General features: G+C 50.2%; 2 protein-coding genes across 3 annotated transcripts in view; both read left to right on the forward strand.

Annotated features, from left to right (window-relative positions):
* The window catches only part of LOC132833887 (urokinase plasminogen activator surface receptor-like), a 33,640-nt gene extending 24,403 nt beyond the window's left edge, over nucleotides 1-9,237 (forward strand). Inside the window, exons 5-6 of the mRNA XM_060852543.1 lie at nucleotides 3,591-3,731; nucleotides 6,536-9,237. Coding sequence (XP_060708526.1) covers nucleotides 3,591-3,731; nucleotides 6,536-6,924 — 530 coding nt within the window. The 3' untranslated portion in view covers nucleotides 6,925-9,237. The remainder of the gene's footprint in view (nucleotides 1-3,590; nucleotides 3,732-6,535) is intronic.
* Nucleotides 9,238-16,768: 7,531 nt separating this feature from the next.
* The window catches only part of LOC132833966 (phospholipase A2 inhibitor gamma subunit B-like), a 35,638-nt gene continuing 32,872 nt past the window's right edge, over nucleotides 16,769-19,534 (forward strand). For both annotated transcript variants that reach the window (XM_060852667.1, XM_060852668.1), the window contains exon 1: nucleotides 16,769-16,963. In XM_060852667.1, the coding sequence (XP_060708650.1) occupies nucleotides 16,900-16,963 (64 nt within the window). In that variant the 5' untranslated portion in view covers nucleotides 16,769-16,899. The remainder of the gene's footprint in view (nucleotides 16,964-19,534) is intronic.

A 19,534-nucleotide genomic window follows, 5' to 3' on the forward strand; every position in this document is an offset into this window, starting at 1 on the left:
TTTGTGTGAAATGTCTGAAAGCAGCAGCATATCTCTTCGCCCCTCAGAGCTTCTTCGACATTAATTAGTTGATCGGTTTTGATTTTGAATTCCACCTTCCAATCTCTCTCCCCACTCCTCCACCAATGCTTGATCCCCCTGCCTAACAGAATCCAGCCCCCCCCCTCTATTTAATAACATTCAATGTACGCACCCCTTCCCACCTTCATTACCTTCTGAGGCTGGGATTTCCAAAGTCACAAAGCCTTTGGAGAGAGAACAATCCCCTTATCTCTGTCCTGAAAGGACAAAATCTCATTTTACAACAGTGTCCCCTAGTTCTGGTCTGACTCACATTCTGTCTGCATCCACCTTGCCACACTGCAATGAAATCACCCCTCACCCTTCTAAACCTCTGTAGAAACAAGCCCAGTCTGTCCAACCTAACCCCATAACACAGAAATGCATTCTTTGTGTCAATCTAGTAAATCTCCTCTCTACAATCTCTACCACATTTACGCACTTCCTTAAACAGGTAGAGGGAAACTGCACACGGTATTTGGTGGTCTCACCAATGTAGTGTATCACTGAAACAGAACATCCTCATTTTCATGTTCAATTTCTCTCATAACAATGAGTTAAGTTCTCATTAGTTGGCTCACAGTGTTTTTGAAATATCAACATGCCATCAGAAATGAATCAATCACTATATCCCTCCAGGCATATGGGCCAGAATCCACATGCCACTAGTTCAAAATCCCAACTCAAGTTCATAAGTTCATAAGACCATTCGGCCCATCCAGTCTGCTCTGCCATTCGATCATGGCTGGTCTGCCCCTCACCTCCCATTTCCCTGCCCTCTCCTCATATCCCTCCAAACCTTTACCAATTAAAACTCTGTCTCACTCTTCCTTAAATGTACTCACTGTCCCAGCATCCACTGTACCTTGGCGTAGCGAATCCCACAGACTCACAACCCTTTGGGAGAAGTAGTTCCTCCTCAACTCTGTTTTATATTTGCTCCCCTTTATCCTACGACGGTGACCTCTCGTCCCAGAATGCACCACAAGAGGAAGCATCTGCTTCACGTTGAGTTCATCCAGAGCTTTTATCATCTTCAATACCTCAATGTGATAACCCCCTCATTGTTCTAAATTCCAGAGAGTATAGGACTAAACTGCTCAATCTTTCTTCATATGACTAACCCCTCCTCTCTGGGAACGGTCTCTGAACTGCCTCCAGTGCCACTACGTCTTGATTGTCACTAAGGGGATCGAAGCTGTGCCCAATACTCCAGGCGCAACATGCAACTCAAAATAAATGGCATTGAAAATATCGATAAATCACACCCCTCACATCACACTATCCACTCAACCAATACTCCCCTGCACAATACCTGCGCCACAATGGGCCTTTCTGCCTATCTTGATGTCGGCTGAATTTAGTTACAAGACTTTCATATTTCTCATCCAAGTTACTGATGTACGTTGTCAAAGATTGAGGGCTCCTCTCATCATATCCTGCCAGTCAGATAAAGATCCATCCATGCACACCCTCTTTGCTCTGCCAGGTCAGGCAATCTTCGATCCACGCTAATATCTTCCTCCCAGCACCGTGAGCTTTTATTTTCTGCTATATTTTCATGTGTCTCCTTATCCAATGCCTTCTGGAAATCCACGTTTGGTTCCCGTTTATCTAAAGTACATGTTATTCCTCCAATGAACTGATTAAACATGATCTTTCACACATGAAACCACACACTCCTACACACACACACACACTCCTACAGACAAACACACACACACACACACTTCTACAGACACACACACTCCTACAGACACAGACACACTCCTATAGACACACACATACTCCTACAGACACACACACACACACACACACTCCTACAGACACACACACTCCTACAGACACACACACTTTCCTACGATACACTCACCCTCCTACAGACACACACATGCTTCTACATACACACACACTTTCCTACAGACACACACTCACACCTTTACAGACACACACATGCTCCTACAGACACACACACCCTCCTACAGACACACACATACTCCTACAGACACACACACTTTCCTACAGACATACACACCCTCCTACAGACACACATATTTTCCTACAGACACACACACACACACACACTTCTACAGACACACACTTTCCTACAAACACACACACTCCTACACACACACACACCTTCCTACAGACACACACACACACACACACACTTCTACAGACACACACAAACTCCTATAGACACACACACCCTCCTATAGATACACACACACACTCCTACAGACATACACACTTTCCTACAGACACACACACACTCTTACAGACACACACTTCTACAGACACACACACACACTCCTACAGACACACACACTCCTACAGACACACACACTCACAATCCTACAGACCCATATACTCCCTCAGACTCTCTCTCACACGCTCACACACACACTCCCACACTCACACATGCACCCTCTCACAGACTTATACCCTTTTACACTCACAATCATACATGTACGCACACTCTCTCACAGACATTCATAACCCCCGTTCACCCCACCCTCCCCATCCAACACACACATTCATATATAAGGGTGTGGGGTGAATTTGTACTTGCAGAGTTACATTTTACTTTCTTCAAAAACTCCATGAATCCATGTAAGATTCTGTAAACCTGTTTTTTTTTATGAGAATCAGTCTGACCATAGTGACGCAGACAGTCTCACGCAGCACACCTCACTAATTCAATGTGTTATCTTGGCCGACATGACACCAGTTGTTAAAGTTCACTTGAGAATATAACTTCTAAAAAGGTTTTGCAATTTACATATGAAAAAACTGAAACCAACATGGTCAGTCTAAAAGACGAGAGACTTAACAAACAATCCAGGTCGTTTTCAATACATAATTTCAGTTACATCACACTGTAAACTTTTCTATAAATTCTGTGTCTTACAAGCTTATTCTCCGCAGCCATCTGATGAAGGAGCGTCGCTCCGAAAGCTAGTGTGCTTCCAATTAAACCTGTTGGATTATAACCTGGTGTTGTGTGATTTTTCACTTTGTCCACCCCAGTCCAACACCAGCATCTCCACATCATGACGAATTACCTTGGAACTTTACTAAATGCACAGCTCTGCTCTTTTTAATGATTGATCTTCACACATTCCCCCTTGTCAAATGTAAATCTAAATGGCCTATATTTACCTATTACATGCCTCCCTCCCTTCTTAAACAGAGGGGTCATGTTTGCTACTTCCCAGTCTGATAACCTCTTTCCGGCTTCGAGGGAACTTTGGATAATTAACCCCAATGTTACCTCATCAGCCACCTCTTGTTAAAACCCCAAGGATGAAATCCTGGAGCCATTCCGGAGTATCATCTCAGTAAAAGGGATAATCCTCGATGGGTATTGGCGTGACATGCATCGGGTTTTCCGAATGTATCCAGGTGACTGAGTCCCAGCGCCTATTGGTGGGCACGGTTCTGAGATCTTACTGATAGAGTTCAGTGCTTTGAAAGTTTCAGAAGAGCAGATGGGGACTGGCTTATGTTGCTCTCTGTTTGTGTTTCAGACATCGAGAACAGCACGCTGAACGGGTTGGAATGTCACGCCTGCTTTGCTCTTTCAAGCGAGTGTGGAAATTTGACGACCCCGGTAAAATGCAGAGGGGAACAAGACCACTGTTTGCATACATCAGGATTCCTGGCTGGGTGTAAGTCCCAAGTCTTTTACTCATCACTTCACTGGGCAGTAGAGAACAGCTAGCACAGGCCGACGTACAAGCTGAGATTTTACAGCACATGGGTATCTGCTCCCTGCTGGATTTATGCATCATACCAGCCTCCCACCACCCTCTCTTCGTCTCACTCAATGTGAATAATCTCCCATCCTTCTTAGAAACCTCCCCTGCCTTTACCCCACTCATACCCTCCTATTTCCTCTCTCCCTCCTGTGTTTTTTCACTTGTGGGACATGGGCGTCGCTTCGTGGGTCCAGTATTTATCGCCCCGTCCCTAGTTGCCCCCTTTGGGAAGGTGGGGGGGTGAGCTGCCTCCTTGACCCGCTGCAGTCCATGTGCTGTAGGGTAGACCCACAATGTCCCTGAGGGAGGGAATCCCAGGATTCTGACCCAGGAAGGAACGGCCGGTAGATTTCCAAGTCGGGATGGTGAGGGGAGGGGAACTTGCAGGGGGGTGGGGTTCCCATGTACCTGCTGCCCCTTGTCCTTCCAGGTGGAAGTGGCCGTGGGTTTGGAAGGTGCTGTCTGAGGGTCTTTGGTGAGTTTCTGCAGTGGGTCTTGTAGCTGGTACAACACTGCTGTTACTGAGGGGGGGTGGGGGGAGGGAGGGGATGGTACACACTGCTGTTACTGAGGGGGGGTGGGGGGATGGAGGGGATGGTACACACTGCTGTTACTGAGGGGGGTGGGGGAGGGAGGGGATGGTACACACTGCTGTTACTGAGGGGGGGTGGGGGGGAGGGAGGGGATGGTACACACTGCTGTTACTGAGGGGGGGTGGGGGGAGGGAGGGAATGGTACACACTGCTGTTACTGAGGAGGGTGGGGGGAGGGAGGGGATGGTACACACTGCTGTTACTGAGGGGGGGAGGAAGGGGATGGTACACACTGCTGTTACTGAGCGTCGTGGGGGGGAGGGTGGGGTGGTACACACTGCTGCTACTGAGTGGCGGTGGGGGAGGGAGAGGATGGTACACACTGTTGTTACTGAGCGTCGGTGGGAGAGGGAGAGGATGGTACACACTGCTGTTACTGAGCGTCGTGGGGGGAGGGAGAGGATAGTACACACTGTTGTTACTGAGTGGCGGTGGGGGAGGGAGGCGATGGTACACACTGCTGTTACTGAGCGTCGTGGGGGGGAGGGAGGGGATGGTACACACTGCTGCTTCTGAGTGGCGGTGGGGGAGGGAGAGGGTGGTACACACTGCTGTTACTGAGCGTCGGTGGGGGGAAGGAGGGGATGGCACACACAGCTGTTACTGAGCGTCGGTGGGGGGTGGGAGGGGATGTTTGTGGGTGTGGGGCCAATCCAGCCGGGGGCTGCTTTGTCCCTGGATGGTGTCGAGCTTGTTGAGTGTTGCTGGAGCTGCCCCCATCCAGGGGCAAGTGGGGAATATTCCCTCACCCTCCTGCCTTTGGCCTTTGCGATGGTGGGGCAGGAGTTTGGGTTACTTGCTGTAGGATTCCCAGCCTCTGACCTGCTGTTGCAGCCGCTGCGTTTATGTGGTGTGTCCAGTTGAGTTTCTGGTCTTTATCCAGAACGTCCTTTAAACCCACCTGTACAGCTCACTCTCTGTGGGAGTGAGATCCACATCCTCTCAGTTCACTTATTGAGCAGCTTCTCCAAAAGGAAATAGACTTCCAGAAATGTTCCAGCTATCGGGGAGGAGCGAACATACAGGGCTCCTTTGGGACTAGTTTCTGTTCAGCATGGACTGGCTGGACTAAAGGATTTGCTGTATGACTCTGTAAATGGGAAGATTGAGGTCTTTAAGACTGTTGAGGAGAATGTGAGGTCTGCAGATGCTGGAGATCAGAGCTGAAAATGTGTTGCTGGAAAAGCGCAGCAGGTCAGGCAGCATCCAAGGAGCAGGAGATTCGACGTTTCGGGCCGGAGCCCTTCTTCAGGAATGAGGAGAGTGTGCCGGGCAGGCTAAGATAAAAGGTAAGGAGGGGGGGTAACTATCTATCTTAGCCTGCTTGGCACACTCTCCTCATTCCTGAAGAAGGGCTTATGCCCGAAACGTCGAATCTCCTGCTCCTTGGATGCTGCCTGACCTGCTGCGCTTTTCCAGCAACATATTTTCAGTCTTTAAGACTGTGACTTGGTCTTCAATAAGGTCGATGTGATGAAGATGTTTCCATTTGCGTGGGTGTGGGGAGACAGAACTAGGGGCCTCCGTATAAAGGTAAAGTCACCCCAGTTCAAGGTTCTGTTTAGACAGAGAGAGAGAGATGACTGTTAGTACGTTAACCTGGGGGTCACCACACCTCAGGCGATGGTGGGGAGGAGGTTGGCAAAGTGTCCTTCCTGGTAACCTTACCAATGCAGGAATTGACTCCCAGCCATTGGCTGATACTGGGGACCATAAGGAGGGGAAAATGGGTTGGATGTGCTTCAAACAGCCCATGTGATGACAGGGCCTGGAGGGTGGGGTTGGGCGTGGGGCAGTGGGTGGGGAAGAAAGCGTTCAGGTTCTGGAAGAATTGAACTCATTATTCAGGCCCGAGGCGGAAAATGCGCCTCATTTCATTTCCTGATGGGGTTCTGGAAGTTAAGGACGATCATTCGGAAATGGTTGGGTGGAGTTAGGGTCCAGATTGGCCTTGATCTATTCCAAGGATCCGAGGGGCTGAATGGCCTCCTCCTGTGGGGAAATCAGAGGGTAAGACGGTGTGGGACTGGTGATCTGGTAAGAGATGACACAGATTTTGAATTGGATACAACACAAAAGGGAAGATATCAAACTAAATGCTCTCTTCCTCCTTCCAAACAGCCAATTCAACGTCTTTTGTGATGAAGGGCTGTGCTTCGGATTTCCTGTGTCGAAGTCCTGGTGACCTCCGGGTGGTAGGACTTGACCCAACTTTCGGTTTCTACTGCTGTAAGGGCGCCCTGTGTAACCGCGAGTCGCGGAATTTCACTCTGAGCACCACGCCCAGCACCACCTCAATCCAAGTCAATACTTTCACACCTCTCGCTACCAGCACGATGAACATGACGTCAGCCCAACACAAGGACTCCTCGACTGTTCCCAACGCTGCTCCGACCCTGCTCAATGTCTCTACCACTGGACCCAGCACCACGTCCACCGCAAGCCCAACCCAACTGAGCAGCCCCCTCATCATGGCTGTTCTCCTGGCCTTCCTCAGACTGGTGCTCTGAAGCACAACGTCTCAGTCTTCACCCTCTCATCGGTTGGCTGCAGGAGCCCCTGGGTGGAATGAGGGGCATCTTCAGAGGGAGGGCCATTCCCAACATGCTCTGTGTGGTCAAACCTTCTCATCTATAGATTTACAATCCCCCCCTCAATCTCCTGCCGGGAGACCTTCCTCAGCTCATTCCCTCCCATACCTGGTTGTACAGTAGCTATTCTCTTGTGGTATTTGCTCAGTGGGGGCTGTATTCCTGTAATGTTTGATCCCAGCATGAGCAAGAGGCCATTCAGTCATTGTATCTGTGACAAATGTTTTAAGAACAATCTCACCCCAATCCCACTGCCCTGCTCTCTTCCCACAGGCCTGAATCAATCCCCCAAACTAATCTCAATGCGCTGCTCTCTTCCCATGCACCCGTTACAGATAATCCAGAAACAAGTTACCCCTCCCTCTGTATCTCATAACTAGTTACCCCTCCCTCTGTATCTCATAACCAGTTACCACTCCCTCTGTGTCTCTGTAACTAGTTACACCTCCCTCTGTATCTCAGTAATTAGTTACCCCTCCCTCTGTGTCTCTGTAACCAGTTACACCTCCCTTTGTGTCTCTGTGACCAGTTACCCCTCCCTCTGTATCTCAGTAATTAGTTACCCCTCCCTCTGTGTCTCTGTAACCAGTTACCCCTCCCTCTATATCTCTGTAATTAGTTACACCTCCCCCTGTATCTCTGTAACTAGTTACCCCTTCCTCTGTGTCTCTGTAACTAGTTACCCCTCCCTCTGTATCTCTGTGACCAGTTACACCTCCCTCTGTATCTCAGTAACCAGTTACCCCTCCCTCTATATCTCTGTAATTAGTTACACCTCCCCCTGTATCTCTGTAACTAGTTACCCCTCCCTCTATATCTCTGTAATTAGTTACACCTCCCCCTGTATCTCTGTAACCAGTTACCCCTCCCTCTGTATCTCTGTAACCAGTTACCCCTCCCTCTGTATCTCATAACCAGTTACCCCTCCCTCTGTGTCTCTGTAACCAGTTACCCCTCCCTCTGTATCTCTGTAACCAGTTACCACTCCCTCTGTGTCTCTGTAACTAGTTACCCCTCCCTCTGTGTCTCTGTAACCAGTTACCCCTCCCTCTGTATCTCATAACCAGTTACCACTCCCTCTGTGTCTCTGTAACTAGTTACCCCTCCCTCTGTGTCTCTGTAACCAGTTACCCCTCCCTCTATATCTCTGTAATTAGTTACCCCTCCCTCTGTGTCTCTGTAACTAGTTACCCCTCCCTCTGTGTCTCTGTAACCAGTTACACCTCCCTTTGTCATCTCCCTCTGTCGCTCTGTTATTCATTACACTGCCCTCTATTGCCCTCTGCTGGTATGTCTTTGTATTACTGGCCTAACTTTTTTTCACCACCCTACAAGCGATTATCATGTGTCAGAACCCCCTACAGTGTGGAAACAGGCCACTTGGCCCATCAAGTTCAAACTGACCCTCCAAAGAGCATTCCATCCAACACCATCTCTGTATTCCTGAATTTCCCTGAGCTGATCCACCAAACCTACGCATCCTTGGACGCCATGGATAATTTATCATGGCCAAACAAACATAACCTGCACACATTTGGATTGTGGGAGGAAACTGGAGCACCCGGAGGAAACCCATGCAGACCCGGGGAGAATGTGCAAACTCCATACAGACAGTCACAGGGTGGGATCGAACCCTGCACTGTGAGGCAACACTGCTAACCACTGAGCCACTGAAATTGATATGAAGGAGCTGCATTTCAAGCTAGAGTACTGGAGGAGGAATCCTTTACATATTTACCTTCACAGAAACATTTTTGGGAAAATTCTTTTGAACAGTGTGGCAATCGTGCGAAGGGATGACGTGTGAGTCTGAAAGGACTAGGATGTGTGTACGAAGCTCAGAGATAATCTGGGTCACTAGCTGTGTTTGTGGGGTATTGTAATGGGTGGGAGACCCATTATGTGATATCTCCTCAGACCCCAAGATTATATTGTGTTTCAAACCGACGTCCTGAGTTGTAGATTCCAACTCTACAGGCCATCCAGGCACCAGCAACGACCTGAAGGGAAGACTGGCCTAAGACAGCTGTACGAAGGTGCTGAGATACTCCTTCGAAGATGAATCGGAGCAGGTTGGCTCTGAGTGCTGGAGGCAAAGGGGTAACGTAAGGGCAGCTGAAATGGAAATGTTTACAAACGCCCGATGATCTGTAATAAATTATGACAATAAATTTGTAAGATCGCAAACAAATGAGTCTTTCTGCTGATCTCGGGTGACGGCTCCTAACCTGTTTCCCAGTAACAATTTAACACTTCCACCAAAACAGAACTGGGGACCATCAAAAAAAGTTTGGGATAAGCCCATCCAACTGGGAGTGTCTGCAGAGAGGAGGGAGCACGTGGACATCATGATAACAGGGCAGAGGGCGAAATGGATCAGAAAGGGACATTTAATGATAAACTGGATAAACACATGAGGGAGACAGACAGAGGAGGTTATGGTGCTGGAGTGAGGTGAAATGGGGGGGAAGGAGGTTCACGTGTAGCATACGTACTGGCACAGAACAGATGGGCCAAATGGCCTGGTTCTGTGATACAAATTATTGAATTACCGAACGTGGGCAAGGGTGTGTGTGTGCGAGTTCTTAGTGTAGGTGCTGCCAGGAAATGTTAATGATACATTGGTCATCAATACAAAAGAACAGAAATTAAGATGGCTGTCTGTCTTTATATACAGCCTTGATAAGACCTCACCTGAAATACTGCAGACAGTTTTGACCTCCTTATCGTACAGTCCTACAGCACAGTACCAGGCCCTTTGGTCCAACCAGTCTGTGCTGACCATAATCCCCAAGCTAAACCAGTCTCACTTGTCTGCTCCATATCCCTCCAAATCTTTCCTATTCATGTCCTCATCCAAATGTTTTTTAATTGTCCCCACATCCACCATTTACTCAGGAAATTCATCCCACAAGCAAACCACGCTCTGCGTAAAAAATTCGAATTGGATTGAATTGAATTTATTGTCCCGTGTACCGGGGCACAGTGAAAAGCTTTGCCTTGTGAGCAATACAGGCAGATCACAGAGTATACCCCTCCAAATGCCTCTTAAATGTTGTAATTGTACCAGCCTCCACTACATCCTCTGGCAGCTCATTCCACACAAGTACCACCCTCTGTGTGAAAAAGCTGCCCTATAGGTCTCTTTTATATCTTTCCCCTTTCACCTTAAACCTGTGCCCTCTAGTTCTGGACTCCCACCCCAGGGAAAAGACCTTGCCTATTTACCCTATCCATGCCCCTCATGATTTTATAAACTTCTATAAGGTCACCCCTCAGCCTCCGACGCTCCAGGGAAAACAGCCCGAGCCTGTTCAGCCTCTCCCTGTAGCTCAGATCCTCCAACCCTGGCAACATCCTTGTAAATCTTTTCTGAACCCTTTCACATTTCACAGCATCTTTCTGATAGGAAGGAGACCAGAATTGCACGCAGTATTCCAACAGTGGCTTAACCAATGTCCTGTACAGCCGCAACATGACCTCCCAACTCCTGTACTCAATACTCTGACCAATAAAGGAAAGCATACCAAACACCTTCTTCACTATCCTATCTACCTGCGACTCCACTTTCAAGGAGCTATGAACCTGCACTCCAAGGTCTCTTTGTTCAGCACCACTCCCTAGGACCTTACCATTAAGTGTATAAGTCCTGCTAAGATTTGCTTTCCCAAAATGTTGCACCTCGCATTTATCTGAATTAAACTCCATCTGCCACTTCTCAGCCCATTGGCCCATCTGGTCCAGATCCTGTTGTAATCGGAGGGAACCCTCTCTCTCCTCTCACCTTAAAAATGTGCCCGCTAGTCTTGAAATTCCCATCCTTGGGAAGAGACAACTACCATCAACTCTATCTATACCTGTCATTATTTTATAAACTTCTATCAGGTCGTCTCTCAGCCTCCTACGCTCCGGGGAAAAAAGTCCCAACCTATCCAGCCTTTTTTATAACTCAAACCCTCCCATTTCTGGCAACATCCTGGGAAATCTCTCCGGAACCCTCTCCAGTTTAATAATATCCTTCCTATAACAGGGAGACCGGAACTGGACACAGTATTCCAGAAGGGACCTCACCAATGTCCTGTACAACCTCAACATGACGTTCCCAACTCCTACACTCAAAGGGCTGAGCAATGAAGGGGAGATGCACATTTTTGATACAGAGCTTTCCATAAGCTGATCCCAGAGATGGGGGGCATAAAAAAACAGAAACTGCTGGATAAACTTGGCAGGTTCATAGCCATGAGTGAAGAGAAAGCAGAGTCAACGTTTCAGGTCTAGTGAATTTCTTCGGAACCCTAACCTAATCCCTGGGATGGTGAGATTGCTGGATGTTGAGAGACTGAGGTAACCAGAAAAGGGTCTGTGGGAGGGTCACTCGCCCTGAAACGTTACCTCCGCTTTCTCTCCACAGATGCTGCCAGACCTGTTGAGCTCTGCCAGCAATTCCTGTTTGTTTTTCTGATTTCCAGCATCCCCAGGTCGTTTGGGGTTCTTTTATTTTTGTTGAGTTAACTGTGCTCGCATTCTCTAGAGATACCAGGTTACGGGAATAGAGCCGGGGGATAGGTCTGGGTGGGATACTCTTCGGAAGGCTGGTGTGGACTCATTGGACTGAATGGCCTGTTTCCATACTGTGAGGATTCCATAAGGAAACATAAGATTGAGATGAGGAGGAATATCATTGGAATCTGAGGACTCCGGAAGAATCAATGAAGAAATTTCCAGACAGACACGAGTCAGTGTGAGGACATCCATGATATCAAGGCTTTCAAGAGTATAGAGATAATGGAATTGAGATAGGTGTCCAGTCACGAAGGACAGGCCAACCCGGCTTATTGAGCCAATAGGCCTCTAGGGGGCGGCACGGTGGCACAGTGGTTAACACTGCTGCCTCACAGCGCCAGAGACCCGGGTTCAATTCCCAACTCAGGTGACTGACTGTGTGGAGTTTGCACGTTCTCCCCCGTGTCTGCGTGGGTTTCCTGCGGGTGCTCCGGTTTCCTACCACAGTCGAAAGATGTGCGGGTCAGGTGAATTGGCCATGCTAAATTGCCCGTAGTGTTAGGTTAGGGGTAAATGTAGAGGTATGAGTGGGTTGTGCTTCGGCGGGTCGGTGTGGAGTGGTTGGGCCGAAGGGCCTGTTTCCACACTGTAAGTAACCTAAAAAAAAAGGTGCCCCGATGTTGCCATAACGGAATGGGTTAACGGCTGCGGTTTGGAAATTGGCCTGCTCAGGATTTGCCCCACTTTGGGATCCACAGGGTCCATGAGAGTTGTTTGCTGATGCCCAGTGGTGATCAAAGAGACAGCAACAGGCACTTGACGAGAGGGATTGACACAGAATGGGACATTCTGGTGAAATCAAGAAGGGGCCCGAGGTCAAATGAACGGGAAAGAAAATATTGCTTCTGGTGGCAGGGGGTGTTTGATGCTGGCACAGCAGACTGGTAACTTAGTGCATTCTCTGGTCAGCAAACAACCTCCTGTTAGATGCACTCAGAGCACCCTCAGTACAGGCACTTTCCAAAGTAATTCAGAGAATTAGTACTGTAGCCAAAAACAAAACGTGACTACATGAATGATAATGATTGCTTTCTGAGCCACAATCTGCACACAATATCAAACCGGCAGCACTTATGACAGTGCGGCACTCCCTCAGCACTGACCCTCTGACAGTGCAGCACACCCTCAGCACTAACCCTCCCACAGTGCAACACTCCCTCAACACTGACCCTCCGACAGTGCGGCACTCTCTCAGCACTGACCCTCCGACTGTGCGGTGCTCCCTCAGTACTGACCTTCTGACAGTGCGGCGCTCCCTCAGCACTGACACTCCGACAGTGCGGCACACCCTCAGCACTGACACTCCGACAGTGCGGCACACCCTCAGCACTAACCCTCTGACATTGCAGCACTCCCTCAGCACTGACCCTCCGACAGTGCGGCACACCCTCAGCACTAACCCTCTGACATTGCAGCACTCCCTCAGCACTGACCCTCCGACAGTGCGGCTCTCCCTCAGCATTGACCCTCTGACAGTGCAGCACACCCTCAGCACTAACCCTCTGACAGTGCAGCACTCCCTCAGCACTGACCCTCCGTCAGTCCGGCATCTCCCTCAGTACTGACCCTCCGACAGTGCATCACTCCCTCAGCACTGACCTTTCCACAGTGTGGCACTCTCGCAGTGCTGACCCACTGACAGTCTGGCACTCTCTCAGTACTGACCCTTCGACGGTGCGGCACTCCCTCAGCCCTGACTCTCCGACAGTGCGGCACTCCCTCAGTACTGACCCTCTGACAGTGCAGTGCTCCCTCAGTACCGACCCTCCGACAATGTGGCACTCCCTCAGCATTGACCCTCTGACAGTGCGGCGCTCCCTCAACACTGACCCTCCGACAATTCCCTCCGCATTCCCTCTGTACTGATCCACTGACCATGCGGCCAACCATCTGTAAGGACCATTCAACAGCGCGGCACTCCCTCAGTACTGATCCTCCGACTGTGTGGCACTCCCCCTGTACTGACCCTCCGACAGTGCAGCACTCCTCAGCACTGACCCTCTGACAGTGCATAACTCCCTCAGCTCTGACCCTTCCACAGTGTGGCGCTCCCCCAGCATTAACCTTCTGACAGTGCAGGGCTCCCTCAGCATTGACCCTTCCACAGTGCGACACTCCCTCAGTACTCACCCTCCGAGAGTGCGGCACTCCCTCAGCACTGATCCTCCGACACTGCGTAACTCCCTCAGTACTGACCCTCCGACAGTGTGGCTCTCCCTCAGCACTGACCCTCCAACACTGCAGCGCTCCCTCAGCACTGACCTTCCGACACTGCGTAACTCCCTCAGCACTGATCCTCCAACAGTGTGTCACTCCCTCAGTACTGACCCTCCGGTAGTGTATCACTCCCTTAGCACTGACCCTTCCGCAGTGCAGCACTCCCTCAGTCCTGACCATCTGACAATGCGGCATTCCCTCAGCACTGACCCCGACAGTGCGGCGCTCCCTCAGCACTGACCCTCCGACAGTCCGGCACTCCCTCAGCACTGACCCTCTGACAGTCCGGCACTCCCTCAGCACTGATCCTTCAACACTGCGTAACTCCCTCAGCGCTGACCCTCCGACAGTGCCCACTCCCTCAGCACTGACCCTCCGACAGTCTGGCACTCCCTCAACACTGACCCTCTGACTATCCGGCACTCCCTCAGCACTGACCCTCCGACAGTCCGGCATCTCACTCAGCACTGACCCTCTGACAGTGCGTCACTCCCTCAGCACTGACCCACCGACAGTGCAGCACTCCCTCAGCACCGACCCACCGACAGTGCGGCACTCCCTCAGCACTGATCCTCCAACAGTGTCCACTCCCTCAGCACTGACCCTCCGATACAGCGGCACTCCGTCAGCACTGACCCTCCGATAGTGGGGCACTCCCACAGCACTGACCCACCGACAGTGCGGCACTCCCTCAGCACAGACTCTCTGATAGTGCAGTACTCCCTCAGCACTGACCCACCAACAACAGTGCGGCACTCCCTCAGCACTGACCCTCTGACAGTGCAGCACTTCCTCAGTACTGACCCTCTGACAGTGCAGCACTCCCTCAGTACTGACCCTCTGACAGTGCAGCACTCCCTCACGACTAACCTTCTGTCAGTGCGGCACTCCCTTAGCACTGACCTTTCAGCAGTGCAGCGCTCCCTCAGCACTGACCCTCTGACAGTGCAGCACTCCCTCAACACTGACCCTCCGACAGTCCGGCACTCCCTCAGCACTGACCCTCCGACAGTCCGGCACTCCCTCAATACTGACCCTCCGACAGTACGGCACTCCCTCAGCACTGACCCTCTGACAGTCTGGCACTCCCTCAGCACTGACCCTCTGACAGTCCGACACTCTCTCAGCACTAACCCACCGACAGTGCGGCACTCCCACAGCACTGACCCTCTGACAGTGCAGCACTCTCTCAGCACGGACCCTCTGATAGTGGGGCACTCCCTCAGCATTGACCCTCCGACAGTGTGGCACTCCGTTACTACTAACCCTCTGACAGTGCTGCAATTCCTCAGTACTGACCCTCCAACACTGCAGCACTCCCTCAGTACTGACCCTCCGACAGTGCGGTCATCCCTCAGCACTGACCGTCCGACAGTGCGGTACTCCCTCAGCACAGACCCTCCGACAGTGCGGCACTCCCTCAGCACTGACCTTCCGACAGTGTGGCACTCCCTCAGCCCTGACCCTCCAACAGTGCGGCACTTCCTCAGCACTGACCCTCCGAAAGTGCGGCACTCCCTCAGCACTGACCCTCCGACAGTGCGGCACTCCCTCAGCACTGACCCTCCGACAGTGCGACACTCCCTCTGTACTGACCCTTCAATAGTGCAGCACTCCCTCAGCACTGACCCTCTGACAGTGCAGCACTTCCTCAGTACTGACCCTCTGACAGTGCAGCACTCCCTCAGTACTGACCCTCTGACAGTGCAGCACTCCCTCACGACTAACCTTCTGTCAGTGCGGCACTCCCTTAGCACTGACCCTTCAGCAGTGCAGCGCTCCCTCAGCACTGACCCTCTGACAGTGCAGCACTCCCTCAACACTGACCCTCCGACAGTCCGGCACTCCCTCAGCACTGACCCTCCGACAGTCCGGCACTCCCTCAACACTGACCCTCCGACAGTACGGCACTCCCTCAGCACTGACCCTCTGACAGTCTGGCACTCCCTCAGCACTGACCCTCTGACAGTCCGACACTCTCTCAGCACTAACCCACCGACAGTGCGGCACTCCCACAGCACTGACCCTCTGACAGTGCAGCACTCTCTCAGCACGGACCCTCTGATAGTGGGGCACTCCCTCAGCATTGACCCTCCGACAGTGTGGCACTCCGTTACTACTAACCCTCTGACAGTGCTGCAATTCCTCAGTACTGACCCTCCAACACTGCAGCACTCCCTCAGTACTGACCCTCCGACAGTGCGGTCATCCCTCAGCACTGACCGTCCGACAGTGCGGTACTCCCTCAGCACAGACCCTCCGACAGTGCGGCACTCTCTCAGCACTGACCTTACTACAATGCGGCACTCCCTCAGCACTGACCTTCCGACAGTGTGGCACTCCCTCAGCCCTGACCCTCCAACAGTGCGGCACTTCCTCAGCACTGACCCTCCGAAAGTGCGGCACTCCCTCAGCACTGACCCTCCGACAGTGCGGCACTCCCTCAGCACTGACCCTCCGACAGTGCGACACTCCCTCAGCATTGACCCTCCAACAGTGCGGCACTCCCTCAGCACTGACCCTCCGACAGTGCGGCACTCCCTCAGCCCTGACCCTCCGACAGTGCGACGCTCCCTCAGCACAGACCCTCCGACAGTGCGGCACTCCCTGTGTACTGACCCTCGGTGTTTGAACCTTATGGTGTAAATGGTTCTGGCAAGTTGGAATGTTTACCCAGACCCTTCAGACTTTGACAAGAGGCGTACAACCTTGCTGATTGAAATCTCTCAGTGTGACATGAATGTGCCTGTTCGACCATGAATTCAAATCGATCCGGTTTGGAGGTGGTGAATTGTTTTTGCATCGTCACGACACAGTTTCCTGTAATGAAGTGGCAATATTTGTGGTTGTTGGATTGTGTTATCCCTTCTGCCCTGTGTGTGTCAGTGGGGAGTTGGCAGGTCAATCTCTTCAAAGTGACTCCCCTTTCTCTGCCAGTCATTGGTGATGGGGGTGTGTCAGGAAACAGTTTGCCAGCACTCACACTGCCTGGACAGGAGAACTTCAAAAGAGAAATATGAAGTTTCATCATTTTCCAGTGAACTGGGGGCGTTCCCTGCTCACCAGGAAGTTGTCTGACGCAGAAACTGAGAATTGGCCTGATCAATTCAAACAATGTTACAGAGATACCTAAAAACATTATACCCAACCATTCTCCTCTCATCGTTGCTCTCTGAAGGTATGTGTTAGAATGTGTGCGCGCGTGTGTGTGTGTGTGTGTGTGTATGTGTTCAGATATAGAATTGTTCTCCTCAGCCTGGAGTTTGTTAGACTCAAGAGTCCCACTTCTGACACCTCTCCCTGTTCCGTATGGAGTGAACTGGGGCTTTCTCAGTCCTTCACCTTTCTCCGTTCAGTGCTCCGTTCATGGACGATTGGCATCTTAGTTGAGGAATTGGCTCCAGAAGTAAAGAAATAAATATCCTTGAACAATGTCAAAGCATTGGTTCAGTCTCAGCTACGGTATAGATTCATTGAGTCGTACATAGAACGTAGAACATTGGAATGCAGGACAGGCCCTTCAGCCCTTGACGTTGAGCTGACCTGTGGAGCCAATCAGAAGCCCATCTAACCTACACTATTCCATTCTCGTCCATATGTCTATCCAATGACCATTTACATGCCCCTAACGTTGGCGAGTCTACTCCTGTTGTCGACAGTGCATTCCATACCCCTAATACTGTTTGACATCTGTTCTATATCTATTACCCCTGAAGTTAAAGCTACATCCCCTTCTGCTAGCCATCACCATCTGAGGAAAAAGGCTCTCACTATCCAACCTATCTCACCCTCTGAGTATTTTATGTCTCTCAATTAAATCACCTCTCAACCATCTTCTTTCTAACAGAAACAGCCTTAAGTTCCTCAGTCTTCAGTCTTAAGACCTTCCCTCCACTACCGGCAATATCCTAGTAAATCTCTGAACATTTTCCAAAGCTTCCACATCCTTCCTATAATGCGGTGACCAGAACTGTACGCAATACTCCAGGTACAGCTGCAGTATTATCTCACAGTTCCGAAACTCAATCCACTATCAATAAAAGCCAGTACACTGTATGCCTTCTTAACAGCAAGGCATTCGATATGGTTCCCACCGTAGGCTATTGTACAAAATGCGGAGGTATGGGATTGTGGGGGAGAAAGCAGTTTGGATCAGTAATTGGCTGGCTGAAAGAAGACAGAGGGTGGTGGTTGATGGGAAATGTTCATCCTGGAGTCCAGTTACTAGTGGTGTACCGCAAGGGTCGGTGTTGGGTCCACTGCTATTCGTCATTTTTATAAACGACCCGGATGAGGGCGTGGAAAGGTGGGTTAGTAAATTTGCAGACGACACTAAGGTCTGTACAGTTGTGCATAGTGACAAAGGATATTGTAGATCACAGAGGGACATAGGTAAGCTGCAGAGCTGGGCTGAGAGGTGGCAAACAGAGTTTAGTGTGGAAAATTGTGAGGTGATTCACTTTTGAAGGAGTAACAGGAATGCAGAGTACTGGATTGATGGTAAGATTCTTGGTAGTGTTGATGAGCAGAGAGGTTAGATTCCCTACAGTATGGAAACAGGCCATTTGGCCCAACAAGTTCACACCGACCCTCCGAAGAGTAACCCACCCAGACCCATTCCCCTATATTTACCCCTGACTAATACACCTAACACTATGGGCAATTTAGCATGACCAATTCACCTTAACCTGCCCATCTTTTCTATTGTGGGAGGAAACCGGATTATCCGGAGGAAACCCACAGGGAGAATGTACAAACTCCACACAGACAGTCGGCCGAGATGGGAATCAAACTCAGGTCCCTGGCACTGGGGGGGGGGGCAGCAGTGCTAACCACTGAGACACGGTGCTGCCTCATGTGGGTGCTATGGAAAATAAAGAGCATGAAAGCAACGGAAGGGCTAAAGCATGGAGTCCACTGGCAATCTGTTGCAAGGGGTCTGTGGAAGGCAGGATGGGATAAGACAGTGGAATGGTCTTACACTAATGAGCAGAGTAAGGTTAAGGCTGAAAGGTCACTGTGGCGAGATGAGATAACAGTTAGTAAGGTTAGCCTCCCTGTTAAGTATCACTATGACAAGATTGGGACCATAAATATTTGGGACACGTCATTAAATATCTAATTAATAGTTAGTAGAGTCAGCCTGCTTGAGACTATTGACAATAAATATCTAATCATGTCATTAGGAAAATATTAAGTAGGGTCTGGAGAACGACCATTGTTGGAAAAGCTGACACTAAAAATCTACCCATGACATTAGATTAACATGAAGTAGAATGTACAACTAAAGAGATGATGGGAACTAACATCACTGGCTTATTGTGTAGCGAGACTGAGGTACTTTGATTAATATAGTTGAACATGCTGATAAGCTAATAGAAACATGATAAAAAAATATTAAAAAACCACAGACCCTGAGGTTCAGGGGCATTCGAGAATCTGCTTTCTCAGTGTCACAGTTTTTTATTTGCAAATAAAAGACTTACATCTTGAAGGACTCTCTGCATCTCCTGGTGGTTCTCGACATTTTCTCCATGACAGTGTCCAGGTACATAGATACTTGCAAGTTGCCAGCCAGGTTGATAGGGTTAGACCCGAGAACATTACAGCGCAGTACAGGCCCTTCGGCCCTCAATGTTGCACCGACCTGTCATACCAATCTGAAGCCCATCTAACCTACACTATTCCATGTACGTCCATATGCTTGTCCAATGACGACTTAAATGTACCTAAAGTTGGTGAATCTACC

Source organism: Hemiscyllium ocellatum, chromosome 38, assembly GCF_020745735.1.
Source record: "Hemiscyllium ocellatum isolate sHemOce1 chromosome 38, sHemOce1.pat.X.cur, whole genome shotgun sequence".
Taxonomy (NCBI): Eukaryota; Metazoa; Chordata; class Chondrichthyes; order Orectolobiformes; family Hemiscylliidae; genus Hemiscyllium; species Hemiscyllium ocellatum.